Genomic DNA, 24,439 nt, shown 5'->3' with positions numbered 1-24,439 from the left:
GACATGATTTTACAATGCCTGCCATTACACAGAAGTGGAGGAATTCCAGGGCTGACAGAAATAAGAGGACAATAATTGTGATGGGGTTTAGGTGACTGGAAGGAAGGTGTGATAACATCAATGATGTAGCAGTAGTATAATGGTACCCGACAGAAACGACTAGGCAATGAGAATTCAAGATGTCTGGATGGACACAGAAGCAAGGTTAATCACAGGGAAGGAATCACCATGTTGATGACACTCTTGCTAGTGGCAAACACTGCTCTAGACGTAATATGAGTTCCCAGTAATCCTTGGTGGTTTCCCCATTCCCTGTGCATTGCTGAAACAGCAGTACTATACCTCCCCGAGAAGCAGAAAGAATGTATGTTCTCTGAGTGGACACAAAGGTTTGTCAAGCTGCAAGCTTCCCAACTAATCTACACATCCTGATGAAAAATATAACAGCTCCTAAAAGATCCAAGTACTAAGGTTTCTAGAGAAATAATTTTGCTTTCTTGCTTGCTCAAGTTATTCAAGGCCCTTGCCAAAATCAGACAAGTTCTAAATTATACCAAATAGTTTTTAGGAAAGAAACACATTAGCTTCTCTGTTTCCTTCATTAAAATAATAAAAAAAATAGCAACAGCAAAGATATGGAACATGCTTGAATATACTTTGTTCTAGCTGTTATTTAAGGTCCCTCTGAAATGTCTTTTAGCCCTGGAAGACTAAGGGCTAACTTAGTGGATAATGTGCTATCCTCCAGAACAGATCCCAGCCTCTGTTTCACCTTCTTAGGTATACTCAAAGATTTCTAGAGGGTGCTCAAGAAAAAGGAGGAGTTTCAGGGCATGTCTCAATACTCCCCTTATGATTCCACAAACTCAGTGGGCTTCATTATGAATTACTGCCTTCATACAATAATGATAATAATTATCTTCACTGATTCATTACTCTGAGAGCGTTACTGAAGCTCCTATAAGCTTTCCTGAAGAGGATTACTCTTGGTAGGTAGAAAAGTGACTTGCCTCTATATGACTTAACACTTCTCTTAGGAACTCAACTAATTTGCAAGTATAATCTCACCTATTGCTTGAAAATTTATCAAAAGCAAAAAGCCAGACTGCCACCCTGGGCATCAGGAGAGCAGGCTTTGGCCTCTTCAGGAATCTGTTTGGAAAAATCCAACATGCTACGAAGCTGGATAGAAGAGGTTTCAAGGATCACCTCCTTCAAGCTCAAGAATGGTTTACCTGATGTATAGGAAAACAAAGGTGGTGGGAGGCCTGCATGGATGAACAAGGACCTCCTGACACAAATAAAAAGGAAGTATACAACAGAGCCAGGTGAATTGGGAGGAATACAAAGACACTATCTGAGTGTGCAGGGAAATGGCTAGGAAAGCCAAAGCCCATCTCAAGTTGAATCTCGCAAGGAAAGTGAAGTCCATTAAAAAAGATTTCCACAGGTAACTCAGCAGCAAAATGAAGATGAGAAAAAAATGTGGTAGGGAAACTGGTGACAAAAGACACAGTGCTCTCTTTGCCTTTATCTTTACTGGTAAAACCAGCCTTGAGGAATTCCACATCTCTGAGACCAGCGGGAAAGTCTGAAGCAAGAAACACTTAATTGCAGTGGAAAAGAATCAGGTTAGGGAACATTTAAGGAAACTGGACATACACAAGTCCATGGGACCTGGCAGCATGCACCTGTGATTGCTGAGGGAGCTGGCCAATGTCACTGCAGGGCCACTCCATTATCTTTGGATAGTCATGGCAATCAGGGGAGGTTCCTGAGGACTGGAAGAGAGAAAATGACACTTCTGTCTTCAGGAAGGAGCATACAGGGAAACACAGGCCAGTCAGCCTCACGCTGATTCCTGGGCAGGTGATGGAGCAAATAATCCTTGAAATCATTTCCAAGCATATGATGAACAAAATGGTGATGGAGAGTAGTCAGCACAGATTTACAGGCTTGGTAAGTAGACACAGAGGTGGGACTGAAATCTGCCTGAACTGCCATTCTCAGAGGGTTGACCTCAAAGATGATCAGAGGGCTGGAGCACCTCTCCTACGAAGACAGGCTGAGAGAGTTGGGGTCATTCAGCCTCGAGAAGAGAAGGCTCCGGGGAGCCCCCAGTACCTGAAGGGGCCTACAGGAAAGCTGGAGAGGGACTGTGTACAAGGGCTTGTAATGATAGGACAAAGAGTAATGGGTTTAAACTGAAGGAGAGGCATAAAATCCAGCTGGAGGCCACTCACTAGTGGTGCACCCCAGGGGCTGGCACTGGCATGAGTACTGTTTAACATCTTCATGAACAACCTGGACAATGGGACTTCTGTATCATCTCCAAACTCAGCAAGTTTGGAGATGATACAAAAGCAGAAGGAGCGATGAACACATCAGAGGGTTGTGCTATCATTCAGAAGGACCTCAACAGGCTGTAGAAACTGGCCAAGAGGAATCTTGAGTTGCCACAAAGGGAAATGCAAAATCTTATCCCTGGGGAGGAATAAACCCATGCACAGTACAGGTTGGTGATAGCTTCAAAGCAGCCTGGCAAAGAAGAACCTGAGGGCCCTGGCAGATAAGTTGAACATGAGCCAACACGGAGTCTTTGTGGCAAAGGTAGCCATCTGTGTCCTGAGCTGCATGAGGGAAAGTGTTGCCAGCAAGTTGAGGGAAGCAATCCCTCTAATCTGCTCAGCACTGGTGAGACACCCCTGGAGTGCTGGGTACAGTTCTGGGCTCCTCAGCACAAAGGAGACCTGGGTATTTTGGAGTGGAACCAGTGAAGAGTCACAAAAATGATGAAGGGACAAGAAAATACAAGGAGAGGCTGAGAGCACTGGAACTGTTCCATCTGGAAAAAAGAAGGTTCAGGCAGGATCTCATCAATGTGTTTAGATACCTAGTGGGGTGAGGGGTAAGGGAGACAGAGCCAGACTCTTCTCAGTGGTATCCAGTGACAGGACAGAAGTCAATGGGTAAAAACTGAAATACAGGAAATTCTATTTAAACATAAGAAATATTTTTTTCTATGATAAAAGTGATCAACACTGGAACAGGCTGCCCAGAGAGGCTGTGTAGTCTCCATCCTTGGAATGGAGAGTACCCCACCTGGAGTACTGTGTCCAGCTCTGGGGTCTCCAACACAAGAAGGACATGGAGCTGTTGGACTGAGTCCAGAGGAGGGCCACAAAGATGATCAGAGGGCTGGAGCACCTCTCCTACAAAGACAGGCTGAGAGAGTTGGGGTCATTCAGCCTCGAGAAGAGAAGGCTCCGGTGAGCCCCCAGTACCTGAAGGGGCCTACAGGAAAGCTGGAGAGGGACTGTGTACAAGGGCTTGTAATGATAGGACAAGGACTAATGGGTTTAAACTGAAGGAGATCAGATTTAGATTAGATATATATAAGGAGGAAATTTTTTACAAGGAAGGTGGCGAGGCACTGGAACAGGTTGCCCAGAGAGGCTGTGGATGCCCCATCCCTGGAAGTGTTTAAGACCAGATTGGATGGGGCTTTGGGCAACCTGGTCTAGTGGAGGGTGTCCCTGCCCATGGCAGGGGGGTTGGAACTAGATGATCTTTGAGGTCCCTTCCAACCCAAACCACTCTATGATTCTACGATTCTGTGAAAAATTCAAAACTGCTTTGAGCAAGGGGTTTGTACTAGATCATCTCCAGAGGTCATTTTGATGAATTTACTCTAAGTTAGTCAACAGGATTGAATTACAGTTCACATAATCAAATGGTGTGGGAAGAACTCAAAATGAGTAACTAAGCTGTTTATCAGATATTCCTATAGGCAGAAATACTACTCAGATTTTTATCTCTATCTATTACCACACTCATATTTATCATACACAATTCCCTATAGTATTCTGTATTAAGTAGCTAGGGTTCGTAAAAGAGCTTTGATTAAACGATAAGGCTACACGAAACAGAGTTCATTAAAACAGCAATTTCAGCTAGAAGTTTAATACTCTGAAAACTCGGAGAGACTAGGAGTAACTTTTAATGAAAGAATTAATTATAAGGATGAAATAGAGACAAAACTATCTTGTTTCAACACAATACACCTAGAGGTTTAATTGTTCTTCGCCAACTTAATTCGGGGATTGACAGATGCCAGGAAATTCAAAACATGCAAGCTAAATCTTCAAAGGCTACACTGTATTCATGCAACCTGGGATGCCATCATTTACAAAAAAAATTTCCCACTTTCTTGCTCTATGCATTTGACTCAATTTATTTCTCCCTATGTGAACTGTTGTTGGAATCAAGTGAAAATAATCCACTTATATAACAGGAAGTTAAACTGGAGCGGATTCAAGAACGTTATTTCCTAAAACTAGTTTTAATTCTGTAATGTTAGTGCTACATGCATTTCAAATGTATACTTTAGCAGGAAAGAAATAATTCTAGAAGATATGCAATACACATTGCGCTGCCATAAATTATTCTGTGACTCTGTGTGTACACACGCACGCGTTTACAATTGTGATTCAGTCCAGCAAAGGTATCTGGTTGCCTGTATTTCATCCAAGTCCAAGACTGTAACCAACAATGTCTTAATCCTAAATCTAATCAAGCCATGTAAATCATATCCTACCCAAGCATACTTAAACTTCTTTTTCTGGAATACCTCAAACTATAGCAAAGCATTCTCTGCTGCATAAATCCTGGACGTCCAAGCCTTGGTCTCTATCTTAACACCAATCCAGCAACTCATGTCACTAACATTCAGATCTAAACATACTCAGCTGCTGCTCCCTTTCTGCCTCACCATAAACCTAGCCCAGTATCCCATTCCTGTGTATCCAAAGCCCCTATGAGTCCCAAAGACATTAATAAGCTCACTTCTCACTCTTACACTTACCCAAGCCCATGTCCACCAAATTAGTTGTGGATTGAGAAGGCTACATCATCAGTGCCTACCTGAAACTAAAACCCAGACTCCTAAGCCCTCAGCACGACAACCCTAAATCTAGCTCTGTGATACCTTGTGGTGGGTTGATCCCCAGGCTGGAGGCCAGGTACCCACCAAAGCCGCTCTGTCACCCCCTTCCTCAGCTGGACAGAGGACAGAAAATATAATGAAAGGCTCATGGGTCGAGGTAAGAACAGGGAGAGATCACTCATCAATTATCATCACGGGCAAAACACACTCGACTCGGGGGAATGAATCTAACTTATTACCAATCAAATCCAAGTAGGATAATGAGAAATAAACCCAAATCTTAAAACATCTCCTCCCCACCCCAACCTTCTTCCCAGGCTCAATTTCACTCCCGATTTCTCTACCTCCTCCCCCTGCCAGTGGCACAGGGGGACGGGGAATGGAGGTTGTGGTTAGTTCATCACACGTTGTCTCTGCCACTCCTTCCTCCTCAGGGGGAAGACTCCTCACACTCTTCCCCTGCTCCAGTCTGGGGTCCCTCCCACAGGAGACAGTCCTCCACCAACTTCTCCAATGTGAGTCCTTCCCATGGGCTGCAGTTCTCCACAAAGTGCTCCAGTGTGGGTCCCCCATGGGGTCACAGGTCCTGCCCAGCAAACCTGCTCCAATGTGGGCTTCCCACAAGGTCACAGCCTCCTCCAGGGCACACCCACCTGCTCTGGTGTGGGGTCCTCCACAGGATGTAGGTGGATATTTGCTCCACCATGGACCTCCATGGGCTGCAGGGGGACACCCTGTCTCACCATGGTCTTCTTCATGGGCTGCAGGGGAATCTCTGCTCCAGTGCCTGGAGCACCTCCTCCCCCTCCTTCTGCACTGACCTTGGTGTCTGCAGAGTTGTTCCTCTCACATATTCTCACTCCTCTCTCTGGCTGCAAAAATTGCTCCTAAGTTTGAGGGTTTTTTTCTTCTTAAATACATTATCCCAGAAGCACTACCACTGTCGCTGATGGGCTCGGCCTTGGCCAGTGGCGAGTCCATCTTGGAGCCGGCTGGCATTGGCTCTGTCAGACACAGGGGAAGCTTCTAGCAGCTTCTTGCAGAAGCCACCCCTGTAGCCCCCCTTGATACCAAAACCTTGCCACACAAACCCAATACAACCAGTCAGGCCAAGTGCTGCCACCCAAAATCTAGACTAAGTTTAAGATAAGCTACAGAAACAGATTTAACCTCCCATACATCTCAGCCATGCAAACCATAATTCCAACCTTAGCTACAAAACAAACTCCAGATAGCAAATCTTTTTCATCCCAGACATAAACCTACTTTATTAATGACTTGTACATCAGTTAAGACCTAACAACCTGAATTCTGCTTGTTTCAGAGCCCAGCCTGGGACAGCAGCTCCTTCTGGATGTGGTGGCATTCAATGCTCTCATAAGCGTATGTGCTCAAATCCATGCCACCACCACAACTGCAGCCTACAATAGTTTCAATTGAGGACTTAATCAGGGAGTTTGTTCTAACACCAACTCTAACCTGATTAACAGCGAGCTAGTAGAACAAGTGTAGTCTGGTTGCTCATGACAAACAATCCTAAGCACAGCCTTTCAAGCATTTCCCTCTGTGGTGAGGACATTATTTTGCCATCCTGTATCTAAATCCCATTCTAACCCTAAACCTAACTCTAAACGCACTACAGCCATTGTTCCCAACTAATAACCTGAGCTAAGCCATATGGCCCCTTGAAAATCCAGAAGTCAATCCAAGCACAAACAGAAGGTAAAACAAAACTGTTGCTTATCAAAAAAGAACATTCAAGGAACAGAAGCAATTTTTCTATGCTCGATGGCATACCACAGCACACTGCAGAAGATCTGCCACTGTGCACATGCTTAGTGGTTATAAGGTCTCACAGTGAGCAACATAATGAGTTTTTAAAAGCACTTAAACATTTTAGAAAGCACTGAACAAACAGCAGTTAATCTTCCTGCTATTGTGATTTAAAGTAATGATGGTCAACTCTATAGGGAGATAAACACAGCTTCAAAGGTATTTTTAGCAAAAAAACCCCAAACCAGTAAATGAGGTCCCAATGGGGCAAGCTGATGTTCTAAGTCATTATGTACAGAACTGTCTCACATGTTTAGAGAGAAGCAAGTGTTTGCAAAGCTAAGAAATCCAAAGATATTAATAAGTTCCGTAAAATGAAAAGAATGTTTTGAAAGAAAGATGAAGTGATGATTACACTAGTATCCACTATCATTCCACAGTTTACATTTTACTATATTTAACTAGGATCTTATTTAAAAACAGTTTTAATTATCAACTGTAATTACTCTTCCAAACAAAAATCCATTATATCAGTAATTTCTAGTTAGAAATTCTAGAGCTACAACTCTTCCCTTTTCCATTTTATAAGGATATGAAATAATAAAGCAGCAAATAAACTGCAAAGCCATTGACACAGGAACTGTGCATTTATACCATATCCTGAAAGGCATTTAGTGAAGCTGTGTTAAAAGTACATAGTAATGAAGACTAAACAATTCTCCAAAAGAAAAAAAAAAATCAGAAGGTAAATCTGTAACAAAATGTTACCTTGCCTGTAAAGTGATGTTTTAAGAGAACATATGGTATGTTGTTAATTCACATAGACAACTCCAATATCCAAAAGCATTAAGGAAGTGGTGCTTAATTTTCTGTTACATCATTCCATTTTGCAAATCACTGTCAGTAAGCGAGAATGCTCCATGAAGAAAGGAGGTTAACAGGAGCATTAAAACTACCTATTTGCAGATGCAGATTAAGTAATAATCAAATGGTCTTCCAGACTAGTGGCTATACCACATTTGCCACAAAAATCAGATGCTTCTTCCTTATTCACATTCTGCTTTCAAGCATGCTAAAGGATTAACAGAGCTGTAAAGAAAGGAAAAGAATTAAAAGGACAGAATTAATGCTAACAATAAGGAAGCAAAAGCAGCATCAAACCAGATAAGCTTTCATTGCACTTTTTTTTTTTTTTTACTGTACCAAGAATTCGAATAGGTCATTTTAATTTATAATCATGTTATTTTGATTTTTCAAAAGCCTGGATTTTGTGCATGATTTGAAAAAAGATTTCTATGTATATTACTTATTTACTTCTTGAGGTATGATATATTCTGATTTCTGTAATTAAGCATTTTTCCTTTTCCAATATTATGTTTCCACAAATAAGATGATTCACAAATATTAAGACTAATAATTCTGCAGTCAACAGTAATACAAAGTTCTCATGTAATCGATACTTGCTGCTTCTATTCCCAAACACACCTGAGATTTTCTCATTACACGTCATCCTCAGTTTTGTCAAGCACCTAAGTGTAGTCAAAGCCTTGCTACTTTTTAGCTGTGTAAGAATACTTCTAAACTCCTTTCTCCTTAGTGCTACCATTTTATTATAGTATGAAAGGGAAGAGAGAAAATGCATGAAAAAATTGTCATTTTCTAGTTCTGCCTGACACATAAGCATCTTAAAATCTAATCTGTAATAGGGGATGACATATGCAGGAGAAGCAGGTATACACTTCAAAGGTGTATGGCACTCTTCTGATTGATACATACTGAGTCTCTACTGATTCTTTCACTCCTGTCTTTCAGGGGAGAGATTTATGTTTTCACAAGTCTGTATCTCCAAACTAAGTCTATGGAACAAAATGCAGATCCACTGATTATTCTATTCAGCTGTTATTTCCTTTATTACCAGTAGCATCAGCAGTCACATGGAATAAAAAATAATCCTACATTTACCCAGAACATTATTTTGCAGCATCTTTAACCATTCACAATTTGAAATATGTTACAACCCGTGCTTACCAGCATAATAAGGAAAGAAATGACATCTTAAAAAGGACGAACAGATGTCCACGTGCAAGTTTAACTATTTTCGTGAGGTTTACATGGCACCAATCTCTTTTCTTTTACCTGGGTGAAGTAGTAGTAATCTGATGTATTAGTAAAAGTGAACAGTAGAAACTACAAAAAGCCAAATATGCTGGAGAGCCATTTTAGTACCTTGAACAACAGTAGACTGCAAAATGCATTTTGCCTTTCTAGTTGCATAATTTTCTCAGCTATTTTTTTCTATACTATTTTAGCCAAAAATAGTATAGCTTTTTTTCTAACTCATATAAAAGTTCTATTACAACATATATAAACTTATAGCTGAAGAGATTAAACATATTGCATAAATGACATAGACTTCTTGGAAAGAGGAGCTTATCTGTAGTATTCTCTACATCACATCAGACACACATTTGAAATAAAGCATGTGGTGGGTACCACACCAGCCCAGACCATCCACTGGATACAGAATGGCTGCATGGAGAAAGGCTTATGAAGACAAGCCCTGACATTAATAGCTCAGTTCTTAGCACTCTAAACCTTTCTGTTATCTAGCTGAACACAGCTCCAGGCAAACTCCATTTTCCCCAATGGATTGATTGCCAACGGAGCCAGTCGATCTTGACATTTGCAATGTCTCTAATTTGCAGTCCTGCTAGAAAAAAATGGCTCTCCATCCACAGAAATATTTTACCCCTTCATTTGCTTCCACATAGAGCTGTTGGCATGTAGTTTGACATTTCAGTGACACGCCTGTTTGCTACACAGTGCTGAACGGCAACAAAAATATCAGAAAATGCTCAAAATCATATTGCATCCATGTTCCTCCTTGTTCTTTTTCTTCCTAAATACACTCCCTGCATATACTGTTAGTTTAACAGAGCTTCCTATTTACAGGCATATCCATCAGACACACCATAGCTGAATGCATGTTACAAGAAGCTCCAATACATGTATCCTGCACCCTAGTTCATCATCAATCTCTTCCAACAATGTGTACACTTAAAGAATTTGAATTCTGGGAACTAAGTTAACCCATTACTTATCCTAACTGAAATATAACTTGTTACAAACATCTAATAAGGTGACTTAAATAAGTTTGTCAGTATTCAGACAGAAGTCACGCTTTGCATGACTACCTGTTACAACCGTTCTGTAGGATCAGGCCTTTCCTGGCGTAACAGCTCTGGCCCAGATCACCCAAAAGAGATCTTCAGAGAGATAGGATGGGATTTTCCTCCCTTAACTTTAGATGTCTACAACATAAATACATTTCAGCTGATCAACTTAAGTTTCGTTCCTCAGGGCCAGAAGAGATAAGCAGAGATCTCTAGGGCCAATTATCATAATTATGTTACATCCAAAATAGGTTGGACAAGAAATGCCTCTTTCCCTCCCTTGACTATAAAGGGAAACTAAAGTAAGCAAATCAGATGCAAACATCATAGAAATCTGAAGTTAAGTGAGACAAATCCCACCATACGTCTAACTGCTTTGGCTCATTTGAGTCAAAGCTATTCTGTCGTAATGAGCCTGATTCTTAAGAATTTACATAACATTCAACAAAGCCTTGCACGACTATCCATCTTCACATTGGCAAATTTTTCAGTTAACCTTAGCTGCTTGGTTGACATCTGTGAGAAGCAGACAACAGAGTCTACTACTATCTAAACTACATAGGATGAATCCCACCCTGTATCCTGTGTCAAAGTCTAATTGCACCATTCATTTCAGGAGAAAAGTTAGCACCCATGTTTGGCTTTGGACTTAATGCTTCATATAACATTAAGAATTACATATAGCTTGGTGTTTTGATTAAAAAAAACACCACACACAAGTATTCACTGTACAGTTTTTGTGACAGAAATATTTTAAAGTTTAAAAATGGATAAATAGTGTACAAAAAGTAATGTGATACAAAAATGTAATGCTAGACAAGCTATGTATCAGCAATCACTGAACAACAGGGCTTTCCAAAACCTCACAGTATGTCTTCCTTTTTCTGTTTTCAAATCTATTTTCTGGTTTTTAATTTTCTTTTTCAGGGTTCTTGGAATTAACACCTGGGGGGTTAGAAATATGCACTGAACAAATATGTGCTTTCCATTTCTGCTTCTCTGTCTTTGAAACAGTTATCATAAAGGAAGATCTGCTATCATGGTGAGGAGCTCAACATTTGAAAAATAATCCATCTTCCACAGTATCGTTCTGAAACCTTAGTATCTTAAAATTGTATCTGCTCTGCAGTAGGAATCCAATTGGGGATCAGATTTCTATTCCATAGGAAGATAAGGTTCAGTTACTGTATTCTTATAAACCGTATTTATGAAGCATGAAAGGTTCCTATTACAGATAAAAATGCAAAGTACATATCCAGCATCAGTAAAAATTAAGGGATCCAATTGAGTTTATATTAATATGTTTTTGCTTAGAAGTCAGTGTCCTGGTGTCAGTGAAGCGCTGAAGTGAAGCTCATCTTCACTTTAAGCACATGATGAAGTACTTCAATGAATTAAAGCAAACTACCAATTTGCTTGAGAGTTTACTACCACAAAATTCATCTTAACTGGGTGAAAAATCAGAATAACTATACTGTTTTACATGCTCCTCAGTTACCTCTATTGTCTATATTAACATGTGGGAATATTGGTCCCAAGTACTGAACAGAACTCTATTATTCACATATTTCACATTAATTTGTCATATTCTAAGATTAATGGATTTGGCCAATTAGGGAACAATATAAAAATATGCAGAGTAATCTCTGTACTTTTCTGGTGTAGTTCATTAGATACACTCTCCTATAGTCAATCTATTTCTTTAATTTGCAAAGCTAGGGGCACAGATAGCTCTTTAAAACTGTGGGTCATAGACAGATAAGCTTGTTCCAAGAGGACACAGATATGAACTCACTAAAATCAGTTAGAATTTTAAAGTAAAAAATTTTCAATATTTATCACAGGACATATCCACAAACCTACATAACCTGAGCTGAGCATATTTCCTATTGAAGAAATGATTGAATATAAAGTTGCATATTCCGGAATGCAAACACTTTACAAACTATTTGCAGCTTAGCTCAAGTCTTAATGAGGAAGTTAAAAATGTTGAAATATCTAGGCGATTCATTTAGAAAAATTAAAAGGAATTTTCTTATGAATTCAAGTCAGCGTTGGAAAACATCTTCATTAAAAAAAAAAAAAAGAATTATACAAAAATAAAACATAGAAATTTGCTTCCATGATGTCCTGCTATCAGCTGAGATAGAGTTAATTCTCTTTCCAGTAGCCAGTATAGTGCTGTGTATTGGATTTAGTATGAGAATAATGTTGAGAACACCCTGATGTTTTTAGTTGTTGCTAGGTAGTTGTAGTGTCTACACTAAGTCAAGGACTTTTCGGCTTCCCATGCCCTGCCAGGTGCACATGAAGATGGGAGAGCACAGCCAGGACAGCTGACCCAGACTGGCCAAAGGGATATTCCCTACCATATAACGCCATGCTCCACATATAACTGCGGAAGCTAGCTGCGAGGTGGGATCGCTGCTCAGAAACAGACTGGGCATCAGGTTGTTTGGGTTTTGTGTTTTTTTTTTTCTTTTGCATATGGTGAGCAATTCCATTTGTGCATCACTTGTTTTATATATATTATTATTATTGTTGTTGTTGATGTTATTATATTACTATTACTATTATCATCTTCCTTTGTTACCCTATTAAACTGTCTTTATCTCAACTCACAAGGCAGGGGTTTTTTCCATTCTTCTCCCCATCCCCTTGGGGAGCGAGGGATGAGCGAGCGGCTGCGTGGTGCTTAGTTACCGGCTGCATTTAAACCACGACAGATGAATAAGCTATTTTTTCAATTTCTGTTTTTCACAAAGTGTTTAAAAGTTAATTGCAAGCTAACCTGAATACGTCTCAGATGATTTCTTTATTTCTCCTATCTGTCAACAACAAAAAAAGAAAGAAACAGCAAAACAAAAAGAAAACAGGTATTTGCACACCCTTAATCATAACTAAAATTCAGAGTCTCTAACTTGATTGTCTTAAGTGGAAGACATGAAAGTAACAGCAGTTTTACTTAAGTAACAAAACAGGATTAGGATAGTTGTCAGCTAATGAAGTTTGATTATATAAAGTATTATCCTTCTGCAAATTCTAATTTAAGTATTTATGAAGATTTTTTTTTAAAGCTGTCATTTGGTATATTTCAAACTGATACTATACTGTTAGGTTTGATTATGAAACAAGAAAAAAAAAAATTAATCCTTTTTAGAATCATGCCTACCAAAAGTAATGCTACACAAAGTTAGAAACATTCAGAAGCATATATGTAAATCAGGCTGTCAGAAATACTAGAGTTTAGTGTCCTATTGGGATAAGTAGAAATGTTTTTGTTAAGCAGTATTTCCAGAAATAATTATCACATACAGAACATATAAGAGTTTGTAAATGAACACAATACATCTATTTGGACTAAATGCAAGAATGCATGAACTTTAACAACACTGATTTCACAGCAAGCTAAGCAAATCAGAACTTCAGTAACTTTCCCTACATGAACTGCAGCTTTTCAAAATCTTACAGCCCTACAAAGCATCAGCCACAGATAGACCACAGCTCCTGTGGCTTCAAATTCAGCCACCTTGAACCTTCCACTATTCCCAGAAAAAGTCCAAACACTGTGTTGGGGGGTGAACATGTCAAGACTACTTTGTCATTGTAAAATTAGTCAGTGGAGTCTCTATCGAAGTGCCTGATGCTCACTTACTCTTCTGATGCTCATTTAAGTGCAAAGTGTTTTAAAAGGACTCAAAAGAAAGCCCCATAAGCTTTGGTGAAATTATGTGAAAGTCCTATTCCAGACCAGTTCGTTGTTGTTTGATCCAAGATACATTAATCTTCCAAGAAATGCTTATAATGCTGGATGAGGAAAATATAAATAAATAAATTACTGTAAAACAGTTTAAAAAAAAAAAGAAAAGAGAGGGTCTACCACATTGCAGTGGCAGAAGGCAGATTGACGACTTATAGGAGGAAGAAGCAGCAGAGCAGGGCTCTAAATTCTTGAATATGAGAGAATTAAATTATTTCTCTGGGTGAACAGAAAGGGCTGTGTAAAAAAAAAAAGGGTGAAAGGGAACCTTATAAATTGTTTTGTCAGAAAAATCTTTCTATGTTTCCCATTACACAAAAATAAACATGCATTTCCTCACTTGTAAAGGTGGGAGGGATTTCTAGGCTCTTTGTGGTAGAAAGTCTGAAAATCAGTAGTGTGGACTGATAATGGCTAAGATTTGCAGCAAGCACAAATGCAAGGTAATTAAAATGAGACAGAGGGCTGCAAGTAGCAAAGACTGAACCTGGAAAAGGATTTTGTCCTGAAGCTGAAAAGGTCAAGTAACGAATGCATTTTACTGTCCCAAATTTCAGTCCACATATACTAAGTACGAAGAAACAGAATAAATTTACAAGATCAAAAACATCTTTAGTTTTTCTTTTCAATAAATGAGTACAAGTCTGTGTCCCTGCAGAAATTGTCTCCCACTCCACAGGCACCTTCCCCTCAGTTCTAGATACATCTTTTTCTTCAGTTGCTCCAGGAAATACAGCTGCAGGTTTCCATTTCTGGACGGGGCTAGGGGGAAGGGAACAATCAAGCAGAGAGATAGCTTTCCCAGAGGTGAAAAAAAAAAAGGAAAACTGCTGTACCATCAACTAGGGGTATCAAGCCACCCTACTGAGACTGGCATTTAAGCAGTTTATTATACCAGCTGCAGTATATCAGAACTGTTCAGGGATTACATTATCAATTTCTCTATGTTTATGTATGAATCAAATCTTCCACTATCTTCCCATAAATAAATAAATAAATTACATTGCCAGTAATAAAATAATTTGTTATTAGAAAAATCAAAATCACTTGTGGAATAAAAGAGAATCTTTCAAGGTTAAAATCACAGGGTACTAATTTATTTCCCTTTCCTCAATTGCAAGTTACAGTGGTTTGTAATCCCTCTTATTATGATATTAGAATCAAATATATGATTGTTTTCAACATAAAGTGAAGCCAAAGAGGAGTCAAACTTCTTTTAGAAAGTTTTAGAAATAAATTTTATGTACCAAATATGAAAGCAATACTTAAAATAATTACAGTATGGCAAGGTTACATAGTACCATAGTAACTAACTCAGCGAAGTGCAACGCTCAATGTAAGCTTTTCATCAGTGTGGAGCACTGGAGAGTTCTGTGTTGCCACTGGCAAAATCTTTGCTGAAAGGAGGGATGACTAATTCTGTTAAACAGGTGAGATTTAATAATGTTAAAGATGAACAACTTGTTTAAACTCAAAAAACAAAACTTTTTTTTTTTAATTACATGCTTCCCTACCCTTATATTTATTTAAAGTCTGTTCACTTTTGGCTGCCATCAATAACTCCGGTATGCTACTAGTGACTTAACAGAAGACACAGTGCATTGTCCAATTCTTTCAAAACTGGCCTTTCTGAAGCCTTTTCAGAATATAATTCAAACACACTAGAAATTTGGGTTGGAAATGACATGTTCCCTTTCTAGCAGTCAGAACTTACTCCCATATCGTATCCTAGACAGAAAAAAAGAAAAAATTAAGACTGCTTGAGCAACACTTAAAACACTGTTGAACTGGACCACCACTAGATATATGTATAATGAATGTTTTCTATATATATCAATAACTTTAATTGCCATCAAATAAAAAGCTGCATGCTTTCTTTTTATTGACCCTTCTGGGATAGCATACAATCACATCATAATCTGAAGTGAAACAGAACAGTTTGCATTAAATAAATATCACCACACTCAAATACATCAGAAATCTATGACAACACGATTTATTTCATACATCTCTTCTCCAAATGTTAAAGGAACATCCACTTACTGTCTTTCTCTCTTTTTTTAAACTCTATAGTTTACTGGGAAAAAATTAACCTAAGAATAAAATTTACGAAAAATATTATCCCCATTCTATTCTGTCCTTCATCTCCTACTCAATGTAACAAACTAAATATAATTTTAAGTGTTGGGTAACTTTTGCATCATGAAAATTAGTATTATAACATGAAACATGAAATATAATTCCGAAATAAAATGATGCAACTTTCTTTCCAGTTTTACATGAGCTAGAGATAGACATAATACTTTGTGGGTCTGGCTGGATACCTAAGTTGTATTGTCTGCATAGCCAACAATTTTCACGTTGCAATAACTGTTTTAACTAATTATTTCAAATATTTTCCAAATTATATAGCATGATCTTAAACCCTACACACTCTATTTATTATATAGTCTGACAATTTTACTTTTGTCCATAAGGAAATTTTCTTTTACTTGGTATCTCTTTTTTTTAATCTGCTGTTAAAGTTAGATGCTAGCATGTTCTGGGTTCTTAAACCTGCATATTCTATAGAATGATCCATTTATTACATTTTATGAAACAGATAAAGACAAAACACTCCCCAACACCACTCTTCGGCCCTTCTCCAGAAGAAAAGATGACAGTACCTGGTAAGCTTGCAATAGCTGCTCAGCAAACTGACGTACTTCTGATAGTAGAAGAGATATTAAAGAATTTCTTAGTATGTTGTTCCTTGCTAGCAAAACCAGCGTGTGTGATACAGCATGCAGTGCCTGAAACTAAAGAGAAATAACAGTAAATTTAATCTTTAAAATGTGTCTCCGTCTTTTTTACCCCAAACAATTGCCTTAAATAGAAATGCATTTACATATTAAAATTTTAAAAGAAAAAAGTCAAATTAAAAATTTAAGAGAGTTTAAAACTTTATTAATTACATACATATGAGATCTATGAGGAACCCCCATCCATCACCTAGAAACTTTCCTTTCTCAAAAGATTAGCACTACAGGAAACCGTCATGTGAACAAACTCCTCCAAAAGTCTGAATTCCCCAGGAGGCAGCTTTTCAGCATTAGCTGTCGTCATGCCCATCTGCTTTCATAGAAAGTGGGTGACCACCCTGCACATACAGTAATTCTGTTTGTCACAGGTAGACAAATGAACAAACAAATTCATTGAAACTCAAACACATAAGCAAGCTAAGAGCTATACTGGAGCTTTCTGTCAATAGTTATCAGAAATAAACTTGATTAAATGCTAACCGACAGAAGATAAACTATATTTTCAAATTCAAACAATTCACTTTCATATTGTTGTTTAACAAGCTGTAACCAAGGCATTTCTCCTGAACCACAGGAGGAGTGATGTGAACTTAAGTGAGAATTACATTAGTAATTTTTTTTTTTTGCTATGGTCTTTTCTATTAAAAAACCCCAACCTCTTTTTCTTTGTTCCCTGAAATGGAAATGTATACCTATTATGTGAAACATACTGCTCTATCAAGTAAACATGATATTATTTCATAAAACACTACTAACTTATCATTTATATATACAAATGTATTGGAGTTCTTTCAAAGAAAAAGTAATATACATAAAATATTATTATAATTTATTTTTTTATTTAGATGCATATCCCTACAACATTAATATTCAGTATCTCTTTGTAAATGAGTATTTTTGACTGACAAAAGGATACTCTGACCCAAATTTGTATGTGTAAGAATAACTACCATGTCTTAAACCACTCAAAAGCAGACCATCACGTTATTAACAATCTAGTTTATTCCTCTAGACAGCTCATGCGTGTATACACACACACACACATATGAATAAAATACCCGCCCATCATTTACAAGTTTGCATAGGATGAATCCTCCTGGAAATCACTTCCAAACACACGAAGGTAGGAAGGCAATCCAGTAGTAGTCAGCATAGATTTATTAAGGTGAAACCATATTTAACCAACCTGATGGCTTTCTACAGTGAGATGACCAGCTGAATGGATGAGGGGAAAGCAGTGAGCATCCTTTACCTTAATATGGTTTTCAACACTGTCTCCTGTAAATTCAGTACTGACAAAATTTTGGGTGAGGTAAGCGGACAGTGAGTCAGGCTGAAAACTTTTGCTATAAAAAACATTAATTTACAGTTACAGCTTGTCTGCCTGATCAGATGGTCAAACTGCCCTGCCAGTTAATGTAATGCCTATTTACCAGCCTCTTACAGCTAAGGAGTTTGATCTGTTCAGTTATCATCTGCCCAATATCAGACAATCATCTCCTACGCACAGTCATAACAATAAAACTTCAATAAATCTTTGCTGTTAATCATCTCGCTTTAGCATGTAATCCCAAAACAAATAGAAAAAGATAACTACAAGACAGGCATGTCATGTTCAGAATCAAATCTGCAGAGATACAAAGTAAACTCCTCATATTAAAGAAAGAGAATTAATAAATTGCACACATATAGCTTTGAAAATCTGTGAGATTAAAATCATTCATAAATGCATAAACCAAAGAATCTATAAAGATGAAATGTCAATGAAGGTGAGATAAAAATAGGTTTCTGAACAATTAAGATGATACGAAAGGATAACGTAATGCATGCACCTACATGTGCTTTGGGGATACATGAATTAAAATCAGACTACCATAAACTGGAAATGTACACCCTTCCAAACAAAACAATGACTCCTCTTCCTAAAAATAATCTCGACATTTACAGTTTTGAAAGATCTTCCACAGTATTTACTAAAACTATTATGACAGAAACAAAGTTTGCAATATCTGGATAGTTCTGCCTTGACAGAATCCATGTTCCAAAAAGGTACAACTGCTTCAAATCATTACTCAAGGTTTAAACAATGCTAAAACCCAGCACATTTTTCATTAAAGTCCCCAATAATTTTTACTTCTTTTTATAAGGATGGATACATATTTTATAGATCTGTATTTTCAGAGTGTAACATTGAGTATACTTGCTAATTTGCCTTTGTTGAGCAAGCGAACTAAACAATCCAGAGTAGTTTTTCAATGCTCCCTCCCTCAAAGAACACACTAAATGTACACATTTACTCACAAACATGATTAGAATTGTTCTTTTTTAAGCTCTCTTCTATGTCCTTCAAGATTTTTAGGCATAGTGAAACAAGGAAAATTTTTAATTTTTTTTTAGTTATTAATGCTAGCAGCTGAGATTTAACTAAAATAGTGTCTTTCACAAAATTACTGTATCCTTTCTGGTTTGGCAAGAGTTACCATTTTCTAGTTGGAATTTTTTAGGACTAGATAACAAGGGATCTTCAAATTTAAAGCCTGAGCCTCTACTAAGGGATTTTGTAATGATGGTACTTAGGGTACTTGAGATATGTGTATCAACGCCACTGAAAAATCCCACCTGCTAACTGATTTATTGAAGAGTATGGATTTAATATTGTATTTTAGTGGATCTCTTAGTATATTTTTAGAAAATAAGGAGACAACAAAGAATTAAGGTTAAAATAATGCTCACAATGTATGCATTAAATGTACACAGAAGAGATTTATAGCACATAAGCCATGAATCCGTAAATAGCAAACAGAAGTAAGACTTTGTGTTTCAGAGCAATGCTCATGTATTGCTAATTAAACCCTGGAAACATTCAAAGTGATAATAGTTCAAGTAGCATGCAGTTTCATTAAAGATAAAAGCGTATCTTCAGCTCTCAAATCTATCGAACATTAAAAAAGGGACAGAAATTTTTCAGTCCCTTGGGCTTGCTTAATGGTATAGATAAAATAAAACCTATGCTCTTCAGGGATTCTCAGGTAAAAGCAGAAAATTATATTGTAAAAAACATACGATCAGAAACAAGAAAATAATACAGCCTGGTTCATTGTTCAGGAGCTGCATCATCTATCCCTAAGCCTCCTCCCACACCCTGGGTTCTGCTCTTCCCACGTTCCTCAGGATACAGAGCAAGAGACAGCAATGCTGTGCCAGAAGCTGGGAAGGATGTATGGATTATTGACCTGGCTGTTGCTAAAATTAATATATAATGTTAATGTTCTACTTGCCTCAAGCATACCAATTTGGTCTGTCCTCCAGCCACCAATTTTAAAGCCTATTGGAAGGTATTTTTGACCTTCTGCTTCTTTCCAATAGATTTTAAACTGGCTATCAGTTTCAAAAGTTACTACTAGAGAAAAAGACTGACAAGCAAAACAAACAGCACACTCCTATGAACCTTGCTTCCCCAAGAAACCAGGATAAAAATCTTTAGTCATGAATTATTTGTTTAGAATTCATTTATCAGAATGTGTTAGACTTTTCTTTAATAACGGTTATCCAAAACTCGTGAGTTTAATTCCTTCAGGAGTTGTGCGATTTACTACACCCGGCAACTATAAACACTGCATATTAGTTTCTGCTTCACTGGTTTACAGCTTTCATGCCAAGTAACAGTTCTCTTCCCTGAGCAACTGGCATATTTGGGAATAGATGACTAAGGCAAATAATTATTACAGGTATCCTCAAACTGTGACATGTTAAAAACAAACCAGTATTTTTGCCTTTGAATTCACATCACCCTTGCCCTCTGTCCTTTTAGTCTAACCTGATTTCCACTCCTAACTCATCAATGTCAACTGAAAAGTTTCACTTTTATACAGAGAGCATTAGTACTCTTTCTTATCTTACTGTCATGTTGCTTCCTTTGTTAATTTGATGGTTGTCATTTATCCTCCTGTTCATGCTGCACTATTTCTATTCTCTTCAAGTCTTGGGATTTGAAACATATTATTCCAATTCTTTGCTCTGTAAGCCTTATCTCAAGCCCTTGCTCTGCCCTTACCCTTTCATAATCTTGTTCATGCTTCTCTCCACCCTTCTAAACCCAATGTTCTCTGCTAGGACCATCAGTTAGCTTCACTGCTGCAAACTGCCTTTTATATTATATTACTTCTTTGCAGAGCTTTAGCTGAAAAACATTCTGATAGACAGTGTGACACACAATAGAGGCAGGTCTATTTGCAACATGTTTGACTGCATGCACCAAACAAGCTAAAATGCCAAAGGGATGAACAATGGGGTTTTAAAAATTTTTTTTTTAAGAACAGGATTTAGAAAAGGTAAAAAAATAATGAAAATTAAACCAAGATATTTCAATATCTGGGAAAGAATTACTGTAATACAGCATCTGCATGCCGTGCAGAGGATGGAGATGGAGAAACAAACAACCTGCAGTCAGCCTACTAACTATCCTGAAAACCAGAACACTTTGGTGAATGATGCTGGAAAAGCTAGAAATGCCAGCAGTAATGTCGTGGTTTAACCCAGCAGGCAGCTAAAACAACCACACAGCTGTTTGCTTACACCTCCCCCCCGGCCCCAGTGGGACAGGGGAGAGAATCGGAAGGAAAAAAAAAAAAGTAAAACTCGTGGGTTGAGATAAAGACAGTTTAACAGGACAGAAAAGGGAGAGAATAATAATAATAACAATAATAAAAGAATATACAAAGCAAGTGATGCACAGCACAATTGTTCACTACCCACAAATTACTGATGCCCATCTAGTTCCCGAGCTGTGGTCCAGCCCTGAGCCAGCTTCCTCCAAGTTATATACGAAGCATGATATCATATGGTATGGAATATCCCTTTGGCCAGTTTGGGTCAGCTGTCCTGGCCATGTCCCCTCCGAGCTTCTTGTGTATCCCCAGCCTACTTGCTAGTGGGGCACTATGAGAAGCTGAAAAGTCCTCGACTTGGTGTAAACATTGTCTAGCAACAATGAACATATCAGTGTGTTATCAGCATTATTCTCATCCTAAACCCAAAACACAGCACTATACCAGCTACTAGAAAGAAAATTAACTGTATCCTAGCTGAAACCAGGACAATATCCACCCCTTATTCTATACCATCTACATCATGCCCAGGTCCCACGCTTTCTAATACATTCCAAATAATCACCCTCACCTTTCCTGTCTTTTGATATATAAACACAGATATCATTCCCTTAGTCTATGGGCCATCCCTCTAAAGTGCCCCTTGACTTTGATCTTCATCTGTCATAATAGTCACTCAGGGCTGAGAGATGGTGTGTGCTGTTGGATTGTTGCATGCTGCATCTGGAGCTCACAGCTGGTGTATCTGGTGCAGCCCATGCTCACGATGAGTGGGTTGAAGATGTTGATTTTGAGGAAGTTACAGGGTGCCAGTTGGTGAAGTCAGTTCTAGTTCCATCATCACTGCACTTTGCTTGGTTTCAAAGTTCATCCTTCATTAATTTGGGTAATACTATTGATACAGCATACAGCAATTCTAGTAGTGATGACATACAATGACAGGGTTATTGAGCAGTTAATATAATCTAATTTAAATCTCACCCAAAACCAAATCCTGTCGAGGTACACATCGGACTTCCCCATCCTTCACATCACCCACCAAGTGCAGCCAGGTCCTTGAGCAAAAGCAATCCCACGGATGGGTCTGCCTTTGAAGCAGGGCTAACCCAGACTGTCTTCCCTAACATATTCTTCATACATACTATGGGGACTTTTATCTCCTTCTACAGCACAAGGCAGTTTTGATTGGGCAGGGCCAGCTTGATTGGTAGACCCCCTAGAGTTAACTAACCAGCTGGCCTTTGCTAAATGTGTGTCCCAGTGTTTGAGGGTCTCACCACCCATTGCCCTCAGGGTAGTTTTTAGCAGTCCATTGTATTGTTCGATTTTCCCGGAGGCTGGTGCATGACAGGGGATGTGATACACCCACTCCATGCCATGCTCTTTGGCCCAGGTGTCTACGAGGTTGTTAGGGAAATGAGTCCTGTTGTCTGACTCAGTTCTTTCTGGGGTGCCATGCTCCCACAAGACTTGCTTTTCAAGGCCCAGGATAGGGTTCCAGGCAGTGGCATGGGACACGGGACGTTTCCAGCCATCTGGTGGTTGCTTCCACCTGTAAGCACATGGCACTTGCCTTGGTGGGTTTGTGGGACTGTGATGTAATTGATCTGCCAGGCCTCCCCATATTTATAGTTCAGCCATCATCCTCCATACCAGAGAGGCTTTGCCCGCTTGGTTGCTTGATTGCAGTGCATGTTTCACATTCATGGATAACCTGTGAGATAGTGTCCATGGTCAAGTCCACCCCTCGATCACGGGCCAATCTATATGTTGCATCTCTTCCTTGATGCCCTGAGGTGTCATGGGCCCACCAAGCTATAAATAATTCACCCTTATGTTGCCAGTCCAAATCCACCTGAGCCAGTTCAATCTCAGCAGCCTCATCCACTGCTTGTTTTGATGTTCCTCAGTGGCTCAACTCTTGGGTACATGGGCATCTACATAACGTACTTTTACAATTAGGTTCTCTAGCTGGGCAGCAATATCTTGCCATAATTCAGCAGCTCAGATGGGTTGCTCTGCTTCCATTGCTGTAACCGCCCCCACATGGCATTTGTCACCATCCACGAGTCAGTACAGAGGTAGAGACTGGCCACTTTTTTCATTTAGCAATATCTAAAGCCAGCTGGATGGCTTTCACTTCTGCAAACTGGCTTGATTCACATTCAGCAGCTTCTGCCGCTCACCGTGTAGGACTTCATACAGCAGCCTTCCACCTCTGATGCTTTCCCACAATGCATCAAGACCCATCAGTGAACAGGATATATTGCTTCTCATTTTCTGGCAGTTTGTTATACAGTGGGGCCTCTTCAGCATGCATTACTTCCTCCTCTGATGACATTACGAAATCTTTGCTTTCTGGCCAGTTCATGATCACTTCCAAGATTCCTGGGCCCCTGGGGTTTCCCATTCAAGCCCGTTGTGTGATCAGTGTGACCCACTTACTCCACGTAGTGTCAGCTGCATGATGTGTAGAGAGGACCCTCCCTTTGAACACCCAGCCCAGCACCGCAGTCAGGGTGCCAAGAGGAGCTGTGCCTCAGTACCAACTGGTATCTACCAAGCAGGTATTAAGGTACTCACTGAAACAAACATGCACCCTACTGGCTTAAGTACAGCCTTGTTGTATGTGAGGAGGGAAGATCTCCAAGGTAGTTTACTATATGAACTCCTTCCAGGCACCTTTGCTGACCATGAAGCTTGTATGTCAGACTGGGAATGTGAAGGTGCAATTTCTTCTGTTCACAGTTTGAAAATATCTTTCTTAAGTTTATTTCTTCATGGCTGCCTAAAAGTCACTCTCTGATTCACTGATCAGCAGGGTCCCTCCGGCTCCATATATGCTTTTACCCAACTCAATATGAGTTCCCTAGCAAAGCAGGCAGTAATTAGCACGTCTGCTTTCTCCTGTCCACAGACTAAACTAAGCCAAGTCAGCTGCTGCTGCCACATCAGCAAGGAGATGAGAGACCACAGAAACTGCTGTGAAGGAGAGACACACTTGCAGCCACCTTCCTATTCCCCCCCAGCCCCCTCACTGCTTCTTCACACCACCAAGCCCTCTGGCAGAAGCAAATTTCCCAGACTATCTCCTGGGTGTTTACCCTCTCCTTCCCTGCAGGAGGGAAGGCTGTTACCGCAGAACTAAGGTGGACAGACTCAGATCAGACCCAATGCACCAGCAGAGACTAGACTACCCTTAGATAGTATATCCTCTGATTGACTGACACACACAAACCTTTCCCAACCTCTTCCTGTCAAGTGTAAACAGTATATAGCACAATTTGCTGCTACTTCTCTAGCTGCTTTCTTATCAAATTACAAAAGATTAAAGCATTAAAGAACATATTTTTCATTAATATTTCATTAATATTTTTTCT

General features: G+C 39.1%; 1 protein-coding gene across 1 annotated transcript in view; it reads right to left on the bottom strand.

Moving 5' to 3' along the window:
• Window positions 1–24,439, bottom strand: part of MEI4 (meiotic double-stranded break formation protein 4) — a 148,338-nt gene that overhangs the window by 31,223 nt on the left and 92,676 nt on the right. Inside the window, exon 5 of the mRNA XM_075747543.1 lies at window positions 16,318–16,449. Coding sequence (XP_075603658.1) covers window positions 16,318–16,449 — 132 coding nt within the window. The remainder of the gene's footprint in view (window positions 1–16,317; window positions 16,450–24,439) is intronic.

The sequence above is a fragment of the Balearica regulorum genome, chromosome 3 (assembly GCF_011004875.1).
Source record: "Balearica regulorum gibbericeps isolate bBalReg1 chromosome 3, bBalReg1.pri, whole genome shotgun sequence".
Classification (NCBI taxonomy): Eukaryota; Metazoa; Chordata; class Aves; order Gruiformes; family Gruidae; genus Balearica; species Balearica regulorum.
The sequence above is the reverse complement of the archived record's forward strand: the minus strand, read 5'-3'. Positions and strand labels throughout refer to the sequence as shown.